The 19,362-nt window shown below is 47.2% G+C and overlaps 1 protein-coding gene across 7 annotated transcripts in view; it reads left to right on the forward strand.

Annotated features, from left to right (window-relative positions):
• Positions 1-19,362, forward strand: part of Anp32a (acidic nuclear phosphoprotein 32 family member A) — a 33,515-nt gene that overhangs the window by 7,971 nt on the left and 6,182 nt on the right. For 4 of the 7 annotated variants that reach the window (XM_046426684.2, XM_046426685.1, XM_058573332.1 and 1 more), the window contains 2 exons: positions 18,193-18,342; positions 18,578-18,700. In XM_046426684.2, coding sequence (XP_046282640.1) covers positions 18,193-18,342; positions 18,578-18,700 — 273 coding nt within the window. Of the gene's footprint in view, positions 1-11,863; positions 12,348-18,192; positions 18,343-18,577; positions 18,701-19,362 lie in introns of those variants that run through there. The other 3 variants (XM_058573331.1, XM_046426681.2, XR_006847756.2) reach the window with 3 other exon arrangements.

A 19,362-nucleotide genomic window follows, 5' to 3' on the forward strand; every position in this document is an offset into this window, starting at 1 on the left:
TGAGATTCAGCTGCAGCTCCTTTTCTCCCTGCTGCTGCAGCTATTTCAAAGATATCCGTCCACTCCGCACACTTCCCACTGGCCTTACACCTTCCCCTCCCAGCCTGGGACATCCTTCTCATGGAAAATTGAAACCTGCTTTCCTAAGAAATGCCTCATTCAAATATGCCCAAATCCCTTTCCAGCTCAGAGCTGAGAGAGTACATGGGTAGCTTTTTTCTACTTGAGTCTGGGCATAAGTAGGATGCAGCAGGATCTGCTGGGCTAGGAGAGTTGGGAGAGGGGCATAGTGAAGCTCAGGAGGGGAGAGACCTGCCAGCCCTGCTGTGCTCAGGTCTGGATTTCTGGATTCTGCTACCTTCTGCAGACATTATGAGAAGGGTTGGAGGGGATGAGAGTTTGTGTAGGAGGGATAGCAGGAGGGTGGAGGCAAGGACCTATGATAGTAAATTTAGAGGGCTCTTGCCTCTAGGGGAGGGACTCATCCCCACCTTATGTAACTAGCTCTCACCTTACCATTTATGATTGGCTTTCCTGGCAGGCAAAGCAGTATGATTGTGAGGGGAAGAATAAGAGAGAGTGAGGGAACCACTTCCACTGACCTGTTTATCAGCCATAGCCTGTGCACAGCCTGGGCACCAGCATCCAGAATGAGGCAGGGATTCTACTTAAATGGACTACTCTACTGAAGTATTTGTGTAGCAAATTTAATTGTTTGAGTTCAGTACAAGTGAGAGAAGGACATGACAGGAATGGATTGCACAGGCTTGATATTATCTGGTTTCCATGTAGGAGTTGGAGTGATAAACAGGAGGAAGGAAGGGTGTGTGGTTAGTAAAGCAGATTTCAACCCCAGCTCTACGTTAGAGCCACCAGGGAAGCATTTGAAGAGATTCCCAGGCTCTGCCCCAACTACTGAATCTGTTTCCAGGTGGTACCCCAGTGTGTGTATTTTTAGAAAGCTCAAAAGAGGACTCTAAAGCACAGTTGGAAACCTCCACATGGAGGGAGGGTGCAGAACTTCACAGCAGGTAGGAAGAATTATACTAAATTGATGTAAAAGAAGAGGATGTGGAGCAAGGAAATAAGAAAGGTCCAAGGTTTAACCTGCTAGGATGCAGGAGTCCACTCCTTGGCCTGTCCCCCCATGCCACACAGGGCACACAGAATCTCCCCCTCACACGTCTACTCAACTGCACTTATAATCTCTCATGTACCCCTATTTCCTCAAGCTGTGGCTGGAAGTGTAATCAATTGGACTTGGACGGTCCTCAGTCTGAAGGGTTTGAGAGGCAGTGGGCCTTTTATGGAGCAGGAAGGCCATCAGGTGTAATGGGTAGTGCCCTAGGACTGCTGAATTTGAGGTTACTGGCAGATCTGAGCCTTGGTTGTTACCTTCATAAAATTGTAAATAACAGTAATGCTTTTTCTCCAGCAGTTGTTGTAAGGAGTTGTGGCTTTTTTTTTTTTAACATATTTATTTATTTATTTATTTAGTTATTGGCAGACACAACATCTTTGTTGGTATGTGGTGCTGAGGATTGAACCCGGGCCGCACGCATGCCAGACGAGCGTGCTACCACTTGAGCCACATCCCCAGCCCAGGAGTTGTGGCTTTTAAAGCAAGTGGGAAGCCTGGGCAGAGGACAGAGCCCTCAGCTTTTTGTTGAAGTGGGGCTGGAGGAACATTAGGCAAGCTGCCTCTCCACTCCTGGTCTGGCTGCCAAACTCTGGGTCTGCGACTTCCAGTCTTTCAAAGGGCTCTAAGAGGTTCCTTTTCCATGAAGACCTCCTGGACCCACCAGGAGAAAGGGACTCAGCCAACCTATCAGGTGGTGTCCAGGTCATGCAGCAGCAATCTCCTTAGCTAATTCCAGTAGCACCTCATTTGGGTGTGTGTGGTACCTTTCTCTTGACCTGTCAATCAATGTCTCTTTGTATTCTAGCCAGAGGGCACATTGAGGGTATGTGGAGCCCTGGGCTACTCTTCCACAGCTGGGGACAAAGAAGTGCTCTGGTGACTACAAAGTTGTTTCTCAGGCTTCCCACCTGCTTACATGTGGGAAGGGCCTGTTTGTTCTGGCTCAGGGGCCTGTTTTTTGTATGTGGATGGAAAGGAACTGGCCAGGATGGCCTCTTAGGCATTCCTTCCACTTTTGCATGTTTCCCCTTTGCTGTAGAGTTTGGGTGTACTCTATAAGAGTGGGCTGTATGTACTCTGACGCCTCCTAGCTGTCTCCGGTAGGCCTGATGAAGCCTGTCTGCAGAGGTTGGCCTGAAGCCATAATGAGCGGTTCTGCTCCTCTGAGCCCCCATCTAGTTTGCAGCTCTGCAGACGTGCCTTTATGTGTCTTGGTTGAGAACTGGTCTGTGAATCTAGAGAGGTTTCCTCTAGAGGAGAGCCCTCTGGGTCTGCTGTTGTGGGTAGGGGTAGCAGCAGCTGAAATGGAATGCTGATTGTCCTCTTAAAGCTACAGGGTACTTAATTCATTGCAAGTGTTTGGCCTATGTGGGTACTCAGGAACCTTGTGCCAATTCTAGTGGCAAGTGTGATCATTGTCAGGACACAGTCACATGTGGAAATGAGGATGTGCCTCTAAGTTTGATCAGTAGCCATAGGCTCCAGTGAAGTGTGGCTCTTGGTCTGAGAGGTGCCCACCATACCAGAAAGCAGACTTGGATTGGATTTAGTGTCATGTTAGCACGGGAGCACGGGAGGCTTATTATGGACCTGGATGTCCTGATGAGGAACAGGGAGTGACTGATAAACTAGGGTTATAGGGAAGTTTTTTTCAAATAGAAAATACTGCAGAGGGCTGCATTGCTTGATCAGAGTTATCTAGATAGTAAATTCAGGTAAGAATTAAAATCCTACCTTTCTGGCTGACCCCCAGCCTTGGCTAACTCTTTTCATTCATTGTTTACAAACATTGATTGAATGCTTGCTGTGTAGTGGGTTCTGTTCTAGATATAGCAGTGAACTAGATAAGCACATCACCTGTGCTGCCCACTTGGGCCCTCCCTTCTTTGGAGGAAACATCCAATAAATCACCAAACAAGGTGGTGCGGTAAGTACTATGAAGATTACAGAATATGACTATCCAGGAAAGCTTCTGGGGGCCTGAGATTTGAGCAGTATTGGTAACCTAAGCTGGGCTTGCATTGCTGTTAGCCAGAACCTTAAAATACCTATCTAGAAATACCGTCTTCCCATTGAGCAAGCTGAGGTCCAGCAAGATTAAGATGTGAACTCATGAGACCATTAATAGGATGCAAAACAGGGAGAAGTTGTAACAGTTGGCCAGAACTCTGCTCATCAACCTTAGGCACTGACCTCTGCCTCGTCATCCCAGAATGTCTTTTATTATCCTCTTGGGACTCATGCTTTAAACAATTTGGACTTCTAAATTGCATTTATTAACAATAGTAGATTTATTTTCTCATTTATGGCTGGGTGTGTTGGAGTGGGTAGACATTTTAAACACATGTATCTACCAACCAGCTTTCTGGGCAAGAACTGACCTAGAGTTTGTCCTTTACCTGCCTGGGAAGAGATACTACCCTATTTTGGTAACCACCAGCTCTGATATCAGAATGGGATGCCCCTTGGCCTTTCTGAAGTAACAGTGATATTTGGAGGATCCCCACTGCCTTTTTTTTGGGGGGGGGATTGAATTTGGAGGCACTTGACCACTGAGCCACATCCCCAGCCTTATTTTGTATTTTATTTGAGACAGGGTCTCATTGACTTGCTTAGCATCTGATTTTACTGAGGCTGGCTTTGAACTCGTGATCCTACTGCCTCAGCCTCCCGAGCTGTTGGGATTATAGACATGTGCCACTGCACCCACTGCGTTTTTGATTCACTTGGACCTTTTCTGTCCTCCAGCCCTGGTTTGGAGGTCCAGGTGCTTTGGTGGGCTGGGTAAGAACTTACCAATGCCTCTGATCCTAGAGTTTGTGAGGCAGAACTCAGGCCCAGGGCTTATTTTGGGGGGGGGGGGGGGACAAGCTGCTCATCGTTAGGTAGAGATCACACGTATGGCTGTTGACCCACCTCTTCCAAGGAGCTGGATGAGCCATGGTTGGCTGATGGGTTCACATCTAGTAGCAGCCCACCTTGAGACTGTGAAAAGGGGGCTCTGGTTGAAGTTCATGAGGGCACTGCTTCCCAGTATGTGTTTTGTTTGTTTTTGACTGTTCTGTTCCTTTGTGCCAGGTAACATATTCTTATTTAATTTATATAGAAATGATGCAGGATGAGTGAGATTGTTCCCATTGAGCAAATGAGAGAGAGCTGAGGCTCAGAAAGGTTGAGTAACTACCCCAGAGTCATGTACTGAGGAACTATGCTGGAGTGCCAAACCAGGTTTCCAGCCTCCAGAGATAACGCATGGAATCTGGAACCTTTTAGCTCTGATCGCCAAATCTCCTCCCAGCTACTGGGTGATATATGCAAATACTCTAGATTCTTGACTTCTATTTCTTTCTCGTCTACATCCAAATCTGCTACCTTTGTTTTCCTAGGAAAGTGAAGCAGGTTGAGCCAAAATTTCTGGTTTTTAAAGAAAAATGTTTTATTGTGGAATGGAACCTATAAAAGTAAACAAAATGTAAGGTTTAATGATTTCATTTAAATGATTATTTTACACTTTCAGAGATATCCCTGTAAAATCAACTTTCCATATGCTTGCCCAGGTCTTTCTATGTAAGAGTCTTAAAAAAATGCCTGGGTTCCCCTAATGGCTCTGACATACTTCAGATACTAGGGCTTGTGCCTGCAGATGAAAAACGTACCCTAGGGTCCTTAGAGATACTGAACTGGTCTGGAAAGTGGGAGAAGGGTCAATCACTTTCCAATAAAAGTAGGCTGACACAATTAGGGGCTTAGGTATTACCTCAAAAAGGAAGTAGCTGTGTGTTCTAGCCTTCTGTAAGGAAAGAATGTGTGGTAGAATGAATGGGCATGGTGATGCTGCTTGATTTACTCAGGGCTCCTCCCTACCCTTGCCACAAGGAAGACCCCTCTGAGACTTGAGAGGGTTTGGAACCTCTTATTGAGCACCTAAAATGAGTTTTGCCTGGTACCTGCATGCTAGTACTTGGCAATCATTACTTTTTTGATCCATTAGAAAACCCCTAAGTGTAGGTACCCCATTTTGAGAAAAGGAGACAGGCCCAGAGGTCAAATAGCTTTCAACGCCCAGCAGACTGCCTTTGTGTATTATAAAGGTCCCTTTGATTATCCCTCCCAGATGGGACAGGCACTCTGGGGGCAGAAGACAAGGACACCTTCATCATTGTATCCCCAGAACCTGGAGTCGTACCTGGTATTTAGTAAGTTCTGAGTAGCATTTAATGAATGAAGGGAGGTTGACTTATTTATCTACACAGGTGGCAGTGGTAAGCCCATTAGGACTTCACCCTATAATCAGAAGTGCGATCTGATTTCAGCACTTCTTTCAGTAATCTGGGTGAGTGCAAAATGACATGCTCCAGTTTACCTACATTGCAAATTATTTATTATAATAAAAAATAGAAGTAACCCAAATACCCATCATAAGGGACTGGATGAAGGAAGAACAGTGGCACATCCACACAATGGAATACAACCAGTAGTTGCAAGTAAGAAACATGGGAGGTTTTTATGTGTCCTATTACATGAACTTCATGAAAAAACAAAGACAAGTAAAGATCAGTATGATATATTGGTTGGGTAAAAGGAGAAGAAAGATTCTGTATTGCTTGTGCATGTCATGTATGAACAAACTTTGGCTCAGTAAGTAGTTAACTGGGCCAATAAAGAATGGGATAGCAGAGGAATAACTGTATGTAGTCATCATCATCTCTGCTGATGCTGCTTCCTCTTCTCCCTCCTCTCTTTCTACCTCTTCCTCTTTATCTTCCTCCTCATCCCCTCCCCACTTCAGTACTGGAGAATGGATTCAGGCGCACTTTGCCACTGAGCTATATCCCCAGCCCTTTTTATTTTAAGTCAGAGTATTGCTAAATTGCCTAGTCTGGCCTGGAACTTATGATCCTCCTCCCTCAGCCTCCCAAACAGATCACTTGCAGACATGTGTTAATATAAGATTACAGTCACTGCCCTTACTGGGCTCAACCATTAACTCCATATCCGCTTGTACTTTCTGATTTAAAAACCTCAATTAAAAAAAAAAAAAAGAAAGGGGAAACAACAAAACACAAAAGTGACTTTGAACTAGCTATTCTACTTAATTTTCTGGACTTTGGACCAGATCAAGTCATCTTAATCTGGAAAGGAATGTTGTGTACCCTGTGTATTTCCCTGGCTCTCATGGGCTTTCCCAGAATACTCCTGGCCATGTCCTAGGCAGATCTGTGGTCCCTTCTATTGATCTGGTCTGGCACTCTTGGGATGTTTGAGCTAGGAGCTGACCCAGAGGTGTCAGACCTTGTCCCCATTCCCATTTCTGGGGGTTTGTCCCCTGAACATACTGCCTTGATATGGCTCAGTTGATTCTTCTCTGAAAGTGAAGGATACAGTGAAGAGGGACTTCTGGAGCAGTGTGGCTGCATGTAACAGGAAGGAAAAATGGCGGAACATTGTCCCAGGTTATTTTTAATGCTTTTCAGTTCTGCAAACATTCACTGAAAGCTAAGTGCAAGGCAATATGGGGGAATTGGTGTTGTATAATACCTGGTCTCTGCTCTCTGGGTTGCAAAGTCCTAAAATTTATTTATTATTGCAAAGTCATAAAATTATAATAATAAATAATAATATTATTATAATAAATAATAATATTATTATTGCAAAGTCATAAAATTTATTACGGTAACCTCCAGGACAGCAAGCTTACCAGGTGGCTTCATACCCATCTGGTCCCATGGAGATGTGGGGTTGGTGTGGGTTCTTCCCATTTTATAGATGAAGAAACTGGTTTCAGTGAAGTCTTGGCCAAAGACACCTGGTTCCTAAGTGGTAAAGCCTGGAACCAAACCATATTTTCTAATCTCTTCATAGGTGCCTACACAAAATTAAAACATTCTTCCATAGGATTTTCCCAAGTGTGTAGCTTAGGCCCATTTCTACCTAGAAGCATGGAATGGAAACAGTTCTTTCATCCCCACCCCACCCCCACTTTAGGGCAAGGCAAAGGAAATCTTGGGTAATCTTTGTGGTGGTCCAAACAATTCTGTCTTCTGTTGCCTATGGATTCCCTGCTCTACCACGTGCTTGTGGAATGTGTTGTGGGTGTGTAAGAGTATGTTGCAGACAGCACCCTTTTCCATACCTCAGTCTCTTGCTACTGTCTCCTTTCCTTCCGTCCCCAAGTTTTGTTATAGCTACCTGGCTTCCTAGCTCTTCCCAAATAGGGTCAAGTGCGCTTCCTGCTCAGAGTCTGTGTGGTGGCTCTTCCTTTCCCCTTCCCAGATATTATCTGGTTCTCCCACTAGAATATAAACCTATGAGGGCAGAAGCCTAGTTTGTTTTTATCTCTAATGCCTAGCTCAGTGCCTGGCATATAATGGCTACTCCACATAGCTTGTTGAATGGGTAAATTGAGCCTTTGGGCCAAGCAAGTAAGGTTGCTTTAAGAGGAGAGAATCAAATCCTAGCAGTTTAAGAGGTGAAAAGAGGGGCTGGGGTTGTAGCTCAATGGTGGAGCTCTTGCCTAGCACAAGTGAAGCACTGGGTTCGATTCTCAGCACCACTGTAAAAAAAAATTATTAAAATAAAGCTATTGTGTCCATCCGCAACTAAGAGAAATATTTTTTTTTAAAGGGAAAAGACCCAGGACTTGTCTCTTTGCAGAGCTTCATTATATAATATCATTTCATGTGATAATTGTCCAGCACTGTTTATGCATAATGCTTTGCAGACAGTCATTTAGCAGCCTCTGGTTCATGTTTACAGGACCAGGGAGTTCACCAGTTTTCAGAACAGCCCATTCTTCATGAGACAGCCACTGTGATCAAAAGACCCTCTTAGGTTTTACATTAGGCAGAAACCTACCTCTTTATAAATCCTGCACATTGATTAATGGAACTGTTGGAGTAATGCAGAAAACTTAAATATACCTCTGTTTGCACATGACACCCCTTCAAATAGTTGGGGAAAGATAACTGTCATGGTCTCCCCCACCCTCTGACCTAAACATCACTAGTTCCTTCAATTGTTCTTTAATTGAAATTGCCTTTCCACCCTGGTTACCTTCTTCAGGTTTGCTCTTCAAGTTTCAGAATTTAAAGTTTGGGCTCATCAGTGCAGAGTGTTTTGGGACCTTGGACCAAGGAACCTGTCCATCCCACTTGTTTCTGTCAACACAGTCTAGGATGACCTTCCTGGCTGCCATGGCAGAGGCCTCCTCAGGAGCTGTTAATGAGGACAATTTAGGGCCATTTCTACAGTCATTTAGCCCTTCCCAGACTCTTAAAATTCAAGAGTCAAAAATTGTAAGTTTTTTTTTTCTCCTCCTGTTTTGTTTTTTAGCACTTTGAGATTAAAGCAGTGGTAGACCTGTGAACAATTAACTCAATCTGTATTCTATTAAAAAGAAAGAATAAATCTAGTTGTATCACCAAAACCCAGGGGAATAGGTGGAACTCTAGAATTTAGGCAAAACCTGTAGCTTTTTCCTTTCCTTCCTTTTTTTTTCCCTGCCTGTCTTAGTGTCAGTCTCTCCCTCTCCGCCACCTCCACATTGCTTTCTTGCTCTCCCTCAATCTATTGCTTAACTTATTCCCCTTCCAGTTAATAGAAATATGGAACTAATATTTACTTCCAGAATTTTTTGCACTTCTATCACCAATATTTTACCATAAGCCCTGACTTTACAGACTTAGGCAAGTTGTGCATTTTATATTTGTCTGAGGGAGAAAAAACTAAGATTAAATTGCTTCTTATTTGAAACCCTGGGCTACTTTGTTTTGTCGTCTTGGAGGAAAGAACTTTCAGCCCCAGTCTTAGGTTCTGCGAGATTGGTTCCCATTTCTGCCCAAATCAGCGGTTTCCCATTCGTGATTGGACACTAGGGCTTCAATGTCAAGAGATTTGCTCTGCTTCTGTCATTGCTGAGGTTAGTGTCATTTGGAGTAGAGGTGGCGAGGAAGGAAGAGCCAAGTTCAAGGAGGTTTTGATTCTGAGGTCATTTGGGCTTCCCTGCCTCTTTGTACTCTTAACCCCCTGGGGGCTGAGGCTGGATGGAGGGCTGCACTCAAGCCTAGGGTCCTTCCCTGGTAGCCCTTTGTATTTGCCTCCTGTGTTGACTCTCTTTCGCAGCTGCCACTTTGGGATGTGGGCCTTAGGCTAGGAGTTTGACTTCAGTGGCCACTCTAACCTTGGGTGAACCACTGCTTGTTTTCACCCAACTTCATCAACTGCTCAGGGCTGGATTAAGCACAGCAGTCCCTAGAGGTAGCACTGATGGGGTTCTTTAGTTATTTGAAGCTTGCTTTTTTTTTTTTTTTTTTTTTTTTGGTATCAGGAATCGAACCCAGGAGCCCTTAATCACTGAGCCATATCCCCAGCCCCTTTTTATTTTATTTTTAATTTTGAGACAGTCTCACTAAGTTGCTGAGGCTGGCTTTGAATTTGTGATCCTCTTGCCTCAGTCTCCCAAGTATCTGGGATTACAGGACTGGCAATGAGCCCAGTTTGAAGCATTTTTTAAAAGCCAGTTGGGGCTGGGCATGGTCACATGCCTGTAATCCCAGCAATTCCAGAGGCTGAGACAGGAGAATTGCAAGTTGAAGGCCAGCCTCTGTATTTTAAGAGACCCTGTCTCAAAGTAAAAAATGAAAAGTGCTGAGAATGTGACTCAGTGGTAAAAGTGTTCAATTCCCAGTAGGGGTGGGGGGGGTGGGTGGGGGAGGAGCCAACTGGAGGGCCTGGGGGTGTGTGTCTCAGTGGTAGAGTGTTGCATGGCATGTATGAGGCCCTGGGTTCTACCTCTAGCACTGCCCCCCCCCCCCCGAAAAAAAAAAGCCAAATAGAAATGGGGCAAATGCCCACAGCAAGGCTGTGAGAAGTGTTCTGAGTCTGAATGCTTGGTGCCTTCATAGCCACTTTGGGCTGGGCTGAACAATAACGGAATTGCCAGCTGAGTACTAAAACTGGGGAAATGAGTTCACTTCTGTTTTGCAGTCACGATCAATCTAAACAAGGCAGAGACCCTAGGCCCTGGGCCCCAAGGTCTGTAGTGGGATTTCCTCAGCAGTTAGTTTCTATAGTCCACAAGTGGGCCCAGCCCAGCTCTGCTTAAATGTCCTCAACTGGTTTCTGGAGCTAGTGTCAACCTGATCAGTCACTGGAGCAGTTGACTTACTTAAGAGTTGTTTTAGTGGGCTGCTTCTCCTCAGAAAGTGGAAAAAAGTGTTGGTTTTCTAGAAGCTGGATGGTTCTGCAGGGCCCCTGCCCACCTGCACCTTGACCCTTCCTCCATCCTGACTGGCTTGTTCCGTGTGACCGCTCAGTAAGCCATTACCGAGAGCCAGCTCCTCTGGGCAGGGGACCTGCAGGGACTCTGAGACCTGAAACCTTAGCAAGGCTGTGTTTGGAGAGAAGGAAGAAAGAATGGCCTTGTAGCATTTATCAGGGTACTTGGTGGGCAACGGCAATTTGCCTGGGAGGGTGGAAGGAGTGTTATTCCTGTTGACTGTGCTAACAGAGAGCTGAGAAGAGACTGACTGCCTGGGGAGGGGGTGCCAGGTTTTTATGAGGGGGCATTAATGGATGGGGGGGCATGGGAATCCTACTTTTTTTTTTTTTTTTACTTATCACCCAGGATACCAGCTCTGGGTTCGTTGGCCCTTGAAATCACCTCCTTTGGGGACTGAGTTTGATGTGAAGTGGACACTCATAGATTCAAAGTATTTGGACCCACAGAATTTTGGAACTAGAAGTGGCCTCATCTCTACTCAAGCTCCATTGTCCAGTATATGGGCTAGAGAACAGACAGAAGCCAGAGTGTAGTGACTTCACACAGGGCACAGAGAGGAGACTAGAGGCAGGTCATCAGACTGCTTGAGAAGCATCCTTTGCAGTGTACCTGAGTGCTGCTTGTCCCCTTTCCTTCTCTGCTTGCTGGCCTATTCACTTACACACACATCCCTGCTCAGACTAGTTGGGTGGATTCTTGCCTCATCTGGTATTCTGGCACCACTCCCCTAAGATAGGAAGGGAGGAGAGGCCACTTGACTGTTCCTGAACCCTGTCTCCTCATTACATCCCCCTCCCCCAGCAAATTCAGAACCCAGGCCCCCTCCTCTTCTTCAAAGCCCCCAAATTGCCCTCTGGGCCCTTTTCCTGTAACTCTAGAAAGGTTTTCCTGTACAGGCTCTTAAATTAGGCAAGAAATGCAGAGGCTGGGCAGTTGGGGAAGGCTTCCCACAGGAGGTGGTACCCATCAGGTCAGTGAAGTAGCATCATCTAGATTGGCTGAAATGAGGTTTAAGGGGAGGAAAGCAACAAAAGTACCACGTAGGGGTGGGGCCCAGCAAGGGTGCCTTAACTAGACAGGCACAAAGTGAGGTCCAACAACTACCGGGATCAAAATACTGCCCCAGCCTATCTGTAACTGGAGGGAGCTTTCGCAGTGGAACCAGCTCCCTTTGCTCAGGCAAAGCCGAAGCCAAATCCTCCCCACGCCCTGGGGAGGAGAGAGGAGCGGGTTCCAGTTCCCGGTGGCGGTGGTGGCTGCGGTGGCTGCACGCGAGCGAGTCACAGGGTTTATGTTAATATGGGCCCTCCCCCCGCCGCGGCTCAGCCTATGAGCCGGCCTGGCCGACAGCTTAATTACTGCTGCGGCGCCCTGGGCTCCCGATCCTGGGCTCCCGAAAATAATAAGGATGGCGTCACCACTTTCTGCGCCATGTGCTCCTCGCTGCCTTCCTAGCTCTATTGTAGGAACAACAACAAAAAAATCAGGGACACAGATGCTTTTTTCTTGGAGAGATTTTTGTTTGTTTTTAAAGTAGCGTGGGGCCCTGCCCCTAGTTAAGATTTTGAAAAGATCTTTGAGAAGTGTGGAGACCTAAAGCTTGGCTACCATGGAGGCTGCAGAATAGCCTCCTCCTGTTAGCAGAAGCTGGGAAGCTTCATGGGTGATCCGTTAATTCCACGGCTTTCCACTAGGGACTGCAATTTCTAATCCAGGGTGGCCATGTGTGTTGTAGTGAAAAAAGAAAGAAAAGAAAGGAAAAAAATCACCCGGCTATGGGTTCTGGGGCACTGGGTTCAACTCTGGACCTCACTGCTGCTTCTGGGAAAAAGTGATCTGAGCAGAACCAACGTTTTGCAAACCGGGTCGTGTTTTTGTCTTGTTTTGCAATGCTGGGAATCAAGTCCAAGGCTTCATACATGCCAGGCAAGTGCTGTACCACTGAGCCACATTCCCAAACCTTCCCCACCCCAAGTTCCTTTTTTTTTTTTTTTTTTTAAGTTTTAGGTGGACACAATATCTTTATTTTATATTTATGTGGTGCTGAGGATTGAACCCAGTGCCTTATGCTCTACCACTGAGCCACAACCCCAGTCCCCAAAATTCTTTTAATAGAAAAAAGTAATGTTTCAGGTGTATATGTCTATATTCCCAAAATGTGTGCACTGAGTACATAGTGTATTTCTTGCTGTGGGGTGTGGTTAGAAAGCCACTGGCCTAGATGATCCTAAGGCCCTTGTAGCTTCAAAATGTCTAACTTTTCTCCAAGAGCCTTAATACCCCCACCCCAACAGGCCTGACTTATTTTCTTCAGGTTTTGCCATTCTTGCTCTGAAACAAAACTATAGATTTTATGGTTAAAACAACAAAATCACATCTGTTATAGCTGTGTTAAATAATTTGGCCTTCTAGCTAGAAATGGGATCTGCAACAGGGGATGGCCCATTTCGAAGCTGACCTATTTAAAACCCATGAGCACCAAAAACACAGGGTCAATTTGATTTGAGTCTTCTCTGCTGTGCAAAGACTGGAACCTGGAAACTAAATTGCTCAGGGACTGACAAGGTTGAAACCAAACAAAACCATATGTAGGTGTAAAAATCAAGAGGAGTATGTTTCTGAGCATGCTGCCTTGGTTCCCCAACAGGTTAGGAGGCCCTGTGTTTTCCAGAGGAATTTCTGCAGGCAGGTGGGTGATATGCATCTATAGCCTGCCCTTATTGTCATGCCTTGACTACATACAGTAGAGAAGGCAGTGGATAAAGGGGAAGGCAAGTAGCTTTTTTCAAGCTGGAATGTTCTAAGTACCTCATTTCATTTAATCCAGTCCAAGGTGATGGGCATTGTAGTCATTAGAGGAAAATTGGAAGCTCGGGGAGGTGAGATGGGCTAGTAAGTAGAAAATCTGGGCTTGAGCCAGGTCTTTCTGACTCTAGAGCCTGCCTGCCTTCTCTCCACATCTCCGTGTTGCCTCGGGAAGTACTGGAAGCATACCGAACAGTTCTTACTCTGAGCTTCCTTTTCTCTGGTTCTGCTCTTTAGAGAGCTCTGTTTTTAGGCCCAAGCTGTCCATTTTAATCAGGGCCAGCTTCACAGCTGTGTGACCTGTGCTGCAAGAGCTGCTGTCACTACCTTAGAATTCTTCATGATTTTCTAAGCAAGGGACCTACTTTTTCATTTTGCACTGGGCCTCTGATTTATGGAGCCTGTCCTGGCTGTGAGCATACATCCACTTTCTTGGGTTTTCTGGGTGCCTCTTGGTCTCCTCTGGCTTTCTGTCTTCTCTCGTGGAGACATTTGGAGCATGCACTCTGTCTCAGCCTCAGTCCTGCTACCTGGCACCCTGGGCTGGAGTTGTTTACTGGCTGACTGTCTCTTCCTTGCCAGTCACCAAACCTTGCTGGCAAGGACCCCGACCTTGGCTCACCATCGTCTCTGTGTCCCCTCAGCCAACAATGTTGCAGGAACACCCTGTGTGGAGAGGCCTATAGAGGCCCATATACAGAGCACTGGGTCAAGTTGGGAGCAAACACAGCTGCCCTGCCTCTCAGGGGCACAAAGTACACACCCCAAAGCTGCTGCTGTTTATCAGAGGTAGGGCTTATCCAGTGCTTATTCCGCTGGCTACGCTGCAGGTCCCGTGGCAGTTTGCCTCTCTTGGTCCTCCTGGTACCTAGTATTGTGCCTGGCACAATAAAGAGGACATTTGTGAGGCAGTTGCTCTGGTGTCCGCTCCCTGCTAGGCTGATTATGGAGAAGGACAGTCCCTGACCTCTAGGAGGATCAGATGCTTAATACACGATTAAATGATTCATGTAGCAGCTGCCCTCAGAGCCCCAGGACGCCCAGAGCTGGATACAAGGAAGGCTTCCTGGGGAGGGGACTTGAACTAGATATGCAGTGCAGGGTGAGAGGTGGGGAGTGTGGGGATTGGGGGGGGGGGGGTTGTAGGTCATGTTTAGGAACGTGAATGTTTCTGAGGCATTGAAAAACAAGGTATATTTTCTAGGTTAGAGTTTGTGTTTTATAATTTAATAGATGTCATCCCCTTTCTGACAGGCAAAAGCTTAAGGTTTTGGGGACAGAGATAGGGTCAGTCAGCCCATGGAGTCCTTGGCCTCCAGCCTCCTAACTATAGCTGTCCCTGAGGTCACAGAGACCTCAGTTGGAGGCAAAAGCAGTGTTGAAGTAACTTGAGGTGACAGTGACCATGGCTGCAATGTTGGAAGTGGAGAGGAAAGGTCAAAAGGACTTCAGAGTTTTGAAACAAACAAGATGTTCCTTTAGAGTAATAATGTTTGTGTTTATCATGGAAGTTTCAGCTCCCACTGGTGGGGAATGACTGAGGCCAGTGCTTTGGAGACAGTTTTTCAAGAAATGCGAGAACCAGGATAGTCTATCTGACCTCTGGGAATCCTCAGTGCCCCTTCATGGACATCTCTTGAGGGCAGAATGTGAATGTGAGGCTCTTTCTGGGTATCACCACTTGAGCAGTGAAGTGGCGGGTCTTGTGGGGTTGAAAATTCTCATACCAGCAGAGTAGTTCCAGTTGTTGGGCTACAAAGAGTAACCACGTTTGGATATTTTTAAATCACCGGTGGAACTGGGAGAGTCTAAACCCAAAGTACAAATTTTCAGTTTAATTTTAACTTTGCACTTTGCTCACACCCAGGACTTGGCAGGAAAGTGGGCTTTTTTTTCCCCTCCCCTCTCCTTTTTAAAGCAAAACACACCATGGATGCAAAAGGGATATTCTAGTGTGGAAGGGTTAGGGCCAAGGCCGCCAAGTTCCAGAGGAAGCTGATTGGAATTAGAGCAGTTCAGGGAGAGGCCCGAGGCCTGGAAATACTTCAGTCTGCCCTGGGGTACTACAACACTGGCCTGTGGAGACAGGTAGGAGGGTGACCAGTGTGACTTCCACAGGCCAGCAGCCAGGCTGGAGTTGTTTTGTTCTCTTTGGTCCGTTTGAGATACTTCATAGGCAGCTCACTTGTTCCCTCACCCCCACCCCACCCCACCCCTGTCACCCGTGTGATATAACATGGTTTGGGCTTTTTGGTGATATCAGCAACTACAAGATCTAGGCCCTGACCCCTCCCTCTTCTCTTTGGTCTCACCCTAAACAGTGTCGAACACCTTTACTTCCCACCCCTGCCTTTTTACTTCCCACCCCTGCCAGGAGGGAGACACAGGAACAGTGGGGATTCTGAGTCCCCACCTGTCCCTTCAGAAGTTCCCAGGGAGCAGCCTCCTCTGTGATTTGGGAGAGAGACAAATAGTGGGATCCTAGGGCCCTCTGGATCTATGCTCCCTCTTGCAGCCCTCTGAGTCAGGGCTGGGTTAGGTTCTATGCTTTGGTGACCAAGGAAGTGTAGCCAGGGTGGGGAGCTCTGGAAGTGGCGCCCACGCAGCTGTTGGAGCAGTTAGAAGAGGGGGGCTGAGAGAAAGCAGTTACAGAGCCAGGAGAGCCTGCAGAATTAAGGTGGGGTCTAGAGAGTGTGTACCCTACATTTAAGAATGTCAAAGAAGCTTCCAGGGGCCCCTCTGCATGTTGTGGACTACACAGACCACTGGGGTCCAGTGGACACTCTTCATGACTGTGTCCTGGGTTTTCAGGACAGGCAGTACTACTGTGGCTACAAATAGAGGAGGATGCCTAGTGAGGGAAGAGTGATGTTAATAAAAAAACATTAGGTGTCATGGCTTGTATTGTGTCCCTGAGAGAAGTGGCTGCAGTTTGGGTATGGTACTGGGAGCTGGAGACTGGCCTGGTCAACACTTTGAAACCCAGGTATCTGTGGAATCTCTAGGTGGCGTGTGCCCTGGTCTCTGCACCGCCCCTGTCTCCCCCCCCCACACACACACACACACCCAATACTGAGGCCCTTTACTCCTTGGCTAATGGCAGTGAGGGGAGAGGCCATTGACCAGGCCAGGAAAACCACGCCTGCAGTCTCCAGGGTAGACCAGAGTCTCTTCTCACATTTGTCTTTCCTTAGTGGAGCTTCAGGAATTCCCAGGCCTTCTAAGGAAACCAGACAGGGGCCTCCTGACTCCTGGAGAGGAGATGGGGGTTACTCTTTCTCCATTTACTTGTCCCCTAAGGCCTGGCTTCCTGGCCCCACCCTGATTTTCTGCCCGAGGGTAGAGGGCCTCCCAGGATTTACTCCCAGGCACTCTTGCCACTGACCTGGAGAAAGTAGCTTGACCTGGACATCCGGCCTCTACTGGGGACTGAACTTGCCCACTCCCACACCAGTGGGCAGGTGGGCCTTTATGACTAGCACCTAGGCTGAGAGCTCATTAGCTCTGGGAGAGAGCTGCTGCTTCCAGGCTTTCCCTTCTATAAGAACCCATAAATTGCTGCTGTCATGGGCAGGGCAGTTGTCCTCCACGAGGAGGACAGCAGAACCCTGCTGGGCTCTGGCATCCAGCTGTTTCCCATTGTCCCCTGCTCTGCTCCCTGGCTTAATGTGGGCTGCATTCCTACTTTCCTGCAAACTTCCACCTGGCCCACAGATGGCTGAATAAAAGGGTTACCTGGAAGACTGAAACAAGTTGGCCAGCCGAGGAGATGGGGAATCCCTGGACAGGGTCCATTCTGCTTATCCAGGAGAGGCAAAGGCTCTGAGGGGCAGCAGTGATCCTGCAACAAATGCAGGAGTGCTGTGGAGAAGAGACAAGCCTATGCCATGTGACCCAGTGGTGAAAATTCAGGGCCATTAGGTGGGAGTCCCAGAGAGGGAGGTGGCTTCTCAGTGGACATCATGTCCTGGTAGGCCTTAGGGAGCCAGCAGGTTGGGATGTTATGTCTGGGTCTGAAGGGACCCTCTCAAGTACCAGGTGCAGCCAGGAGATTCCTTCCAACCCTGAAAGGCCAGGTTCCCCAAGCAAGTGGCATTCACTGGGCAGGAGTAACTCAAGGGTAACCTCTTAGAGGCACCCTGGTGTCCCTGCTGGCTCTCTGGTCATTTCAGACCTGACATCTGCTTGCTCTTCCTCACCTTGTTGTCTGACCATGTCTACTGGTCATCTTGTTATCTGACCAGGTCACCCTCAGCCAGGTCTACCTTTTAACCACTCCTGAGGTGACTTTTGATCAGTTATTTCTACCTCATTAGAAATAAAGAATTTAGTACCGATATTTGGGTAAAGGGTGGGTGGGAAGCAGGGTTTCAGAGATGCTTCCAGAGACATCCTTGGGGATTTTGCCAGCCTCAGCCTTTCATTGTAGATGGATCCTCTGTGTGAGGCATTCCGTTCCCTCCTTCCCCATCTGTGTGCAGGACCCTGGAGAGCAGAGCCAGAGCTAGTTGCAAATGCTCAGGGCTCACGTGTGGTGAGCAGTACAGAATGTTTGCAGCCTCATGGAACTTTTATTGGACAGCACTGGTCTAGGGATGGGGTCTTAGGAGTCCCTGGTCTGCCCCCTACCATGGGGCAGCAATAAGGCCAGGGGCCAGATAAGCAAGCTCTGTGATAGCCGGAGAGAGTGAACGAGCATATGTGTGCCTCTTGGGCACCATGAACAGAGGGTCACAGAAATACGGAGAGGTAAAGGTGGGAGGTGGCCTCTGTACTGCTGAGGCAGAAAGGTGGGGGCAGGGAGGAGATCTGTCCTGTGCAACACAGTGATCAGGAAGTGACTTTTTTGTGTAATGATGGACTGCTTCCAGGGAGCGTCTCCTCCTCCTCTAAGGAGGCTTCCCTAACACTCTTCCCCACTTATCCCCCCCACCCCCTTCCATTCATGTGGTCCTTCCCTTTCCAGGTGAAAGAACTTGTCCTGGACAATTGTCGGTCGAATGAAGGCAAAATTGAAGGCCTCACAGACAAATTTGAAGAACTGGAATTCCTAAGTACAATCAACGTAGGCCTCACCTCAGTCGCCAACTTACCAAAGTTAAACAAACTTAAGAAGGTAAACAGCACAGGAGCCTGTGTACAGGGAGCTGGGTGGGCAGGAGGGGGGTGATTACTTTGTGTGCAGGCAGCGTAATTGAAGGTGAGGCCAGGTGCCTGCACCAACTTGCCTGCAGATCCCCTGAGACTTCTTTCCCTTTTTCCCTTCCTCACTGTTCTGGGAGAACCAAGAGGCCCTGAGCCGAGAACCTTTATTTTAAAAGCCCTTTCTGCTTTTTTGTCTGCCTGTTTAGCTCGAACTAAGCGATAACAGAATCTCAGGGGGCCTGGAAGTATTGGCAGAAAGGTGTCCGAACCTTACGCATCTAAATTTAAGTGGCAACAAAATCAAAGACCTCAGCACAATAGAGCCACTGGTAAGTTATTTGAATGCTCCCCTCTCTGCTGGGTTGAGAGATGGGGAGAAATCGGTATCAGGGAATACTGCCTTTGTATTTGTATAAGAACTTTTTTCATTTATCGTAATTTCTTGGACTCTCATTATATGCTGTTAGGTAGAATAGGAGCTGCTTAGTCCATACATGAACTGAGGCTCAGAGTTGAAACAGCTGACCGAGGTTACACAGCCAGAATGGGCAGTCAGTGTGAAGGCAGGATGTGGATCCTGGCCTCGATTTCTGGTCTCAAGCTTTTCCCTCAGTTTCCACTCACTTTGGAAACCTGGACTGTACTTCAGGCTCTGTGCATATTGCCCTTCTTTGAGCAAGAAGGAGTGACCCCAGTTGATGGACCAGGGTGGCAGAATAAGAAGCTGGCATTTCTTTCCCATGCTCAGACCTTACCTGTGTCTTGGGGTCAGCCAATAAAATGTACTTCCCGCGGCACAGTTCTGTTCAGGTCTCCCACTCGTCTCCTGGGAGAAAGCAAAACTAGTTTGGTCTGCCTGGAGGTCTTGATTTTGTAATTTTACTATGAAAGGAAAAGTCTTCTAAGTTCTTTTGAGTTTGGAAGTATGGAATATTTTTTCTTGGAGTGTGTTTGGGGACTGAGTAAATGAAATCCTCATAAATGTTGCCAT

Source organism: Marmota monax, unplaced genomic scaffold, assembly GCF_021218885.2.
Source record: "Marmota monax isolate L192 unplaced genomic scaffold, Marmota_monax_Labrador192_F-V1.1 WCK01_AAM20220418_F8-fsc00078, whole genome shotgun sequence".
In the NCBI taxonomy this organism is placed as follows: domain Eukaryota; kingdom Metazoa; phylum Chordata; class Mammalia; order Rodentia; family Sciuridae; genus Marmota; species Marmota monax.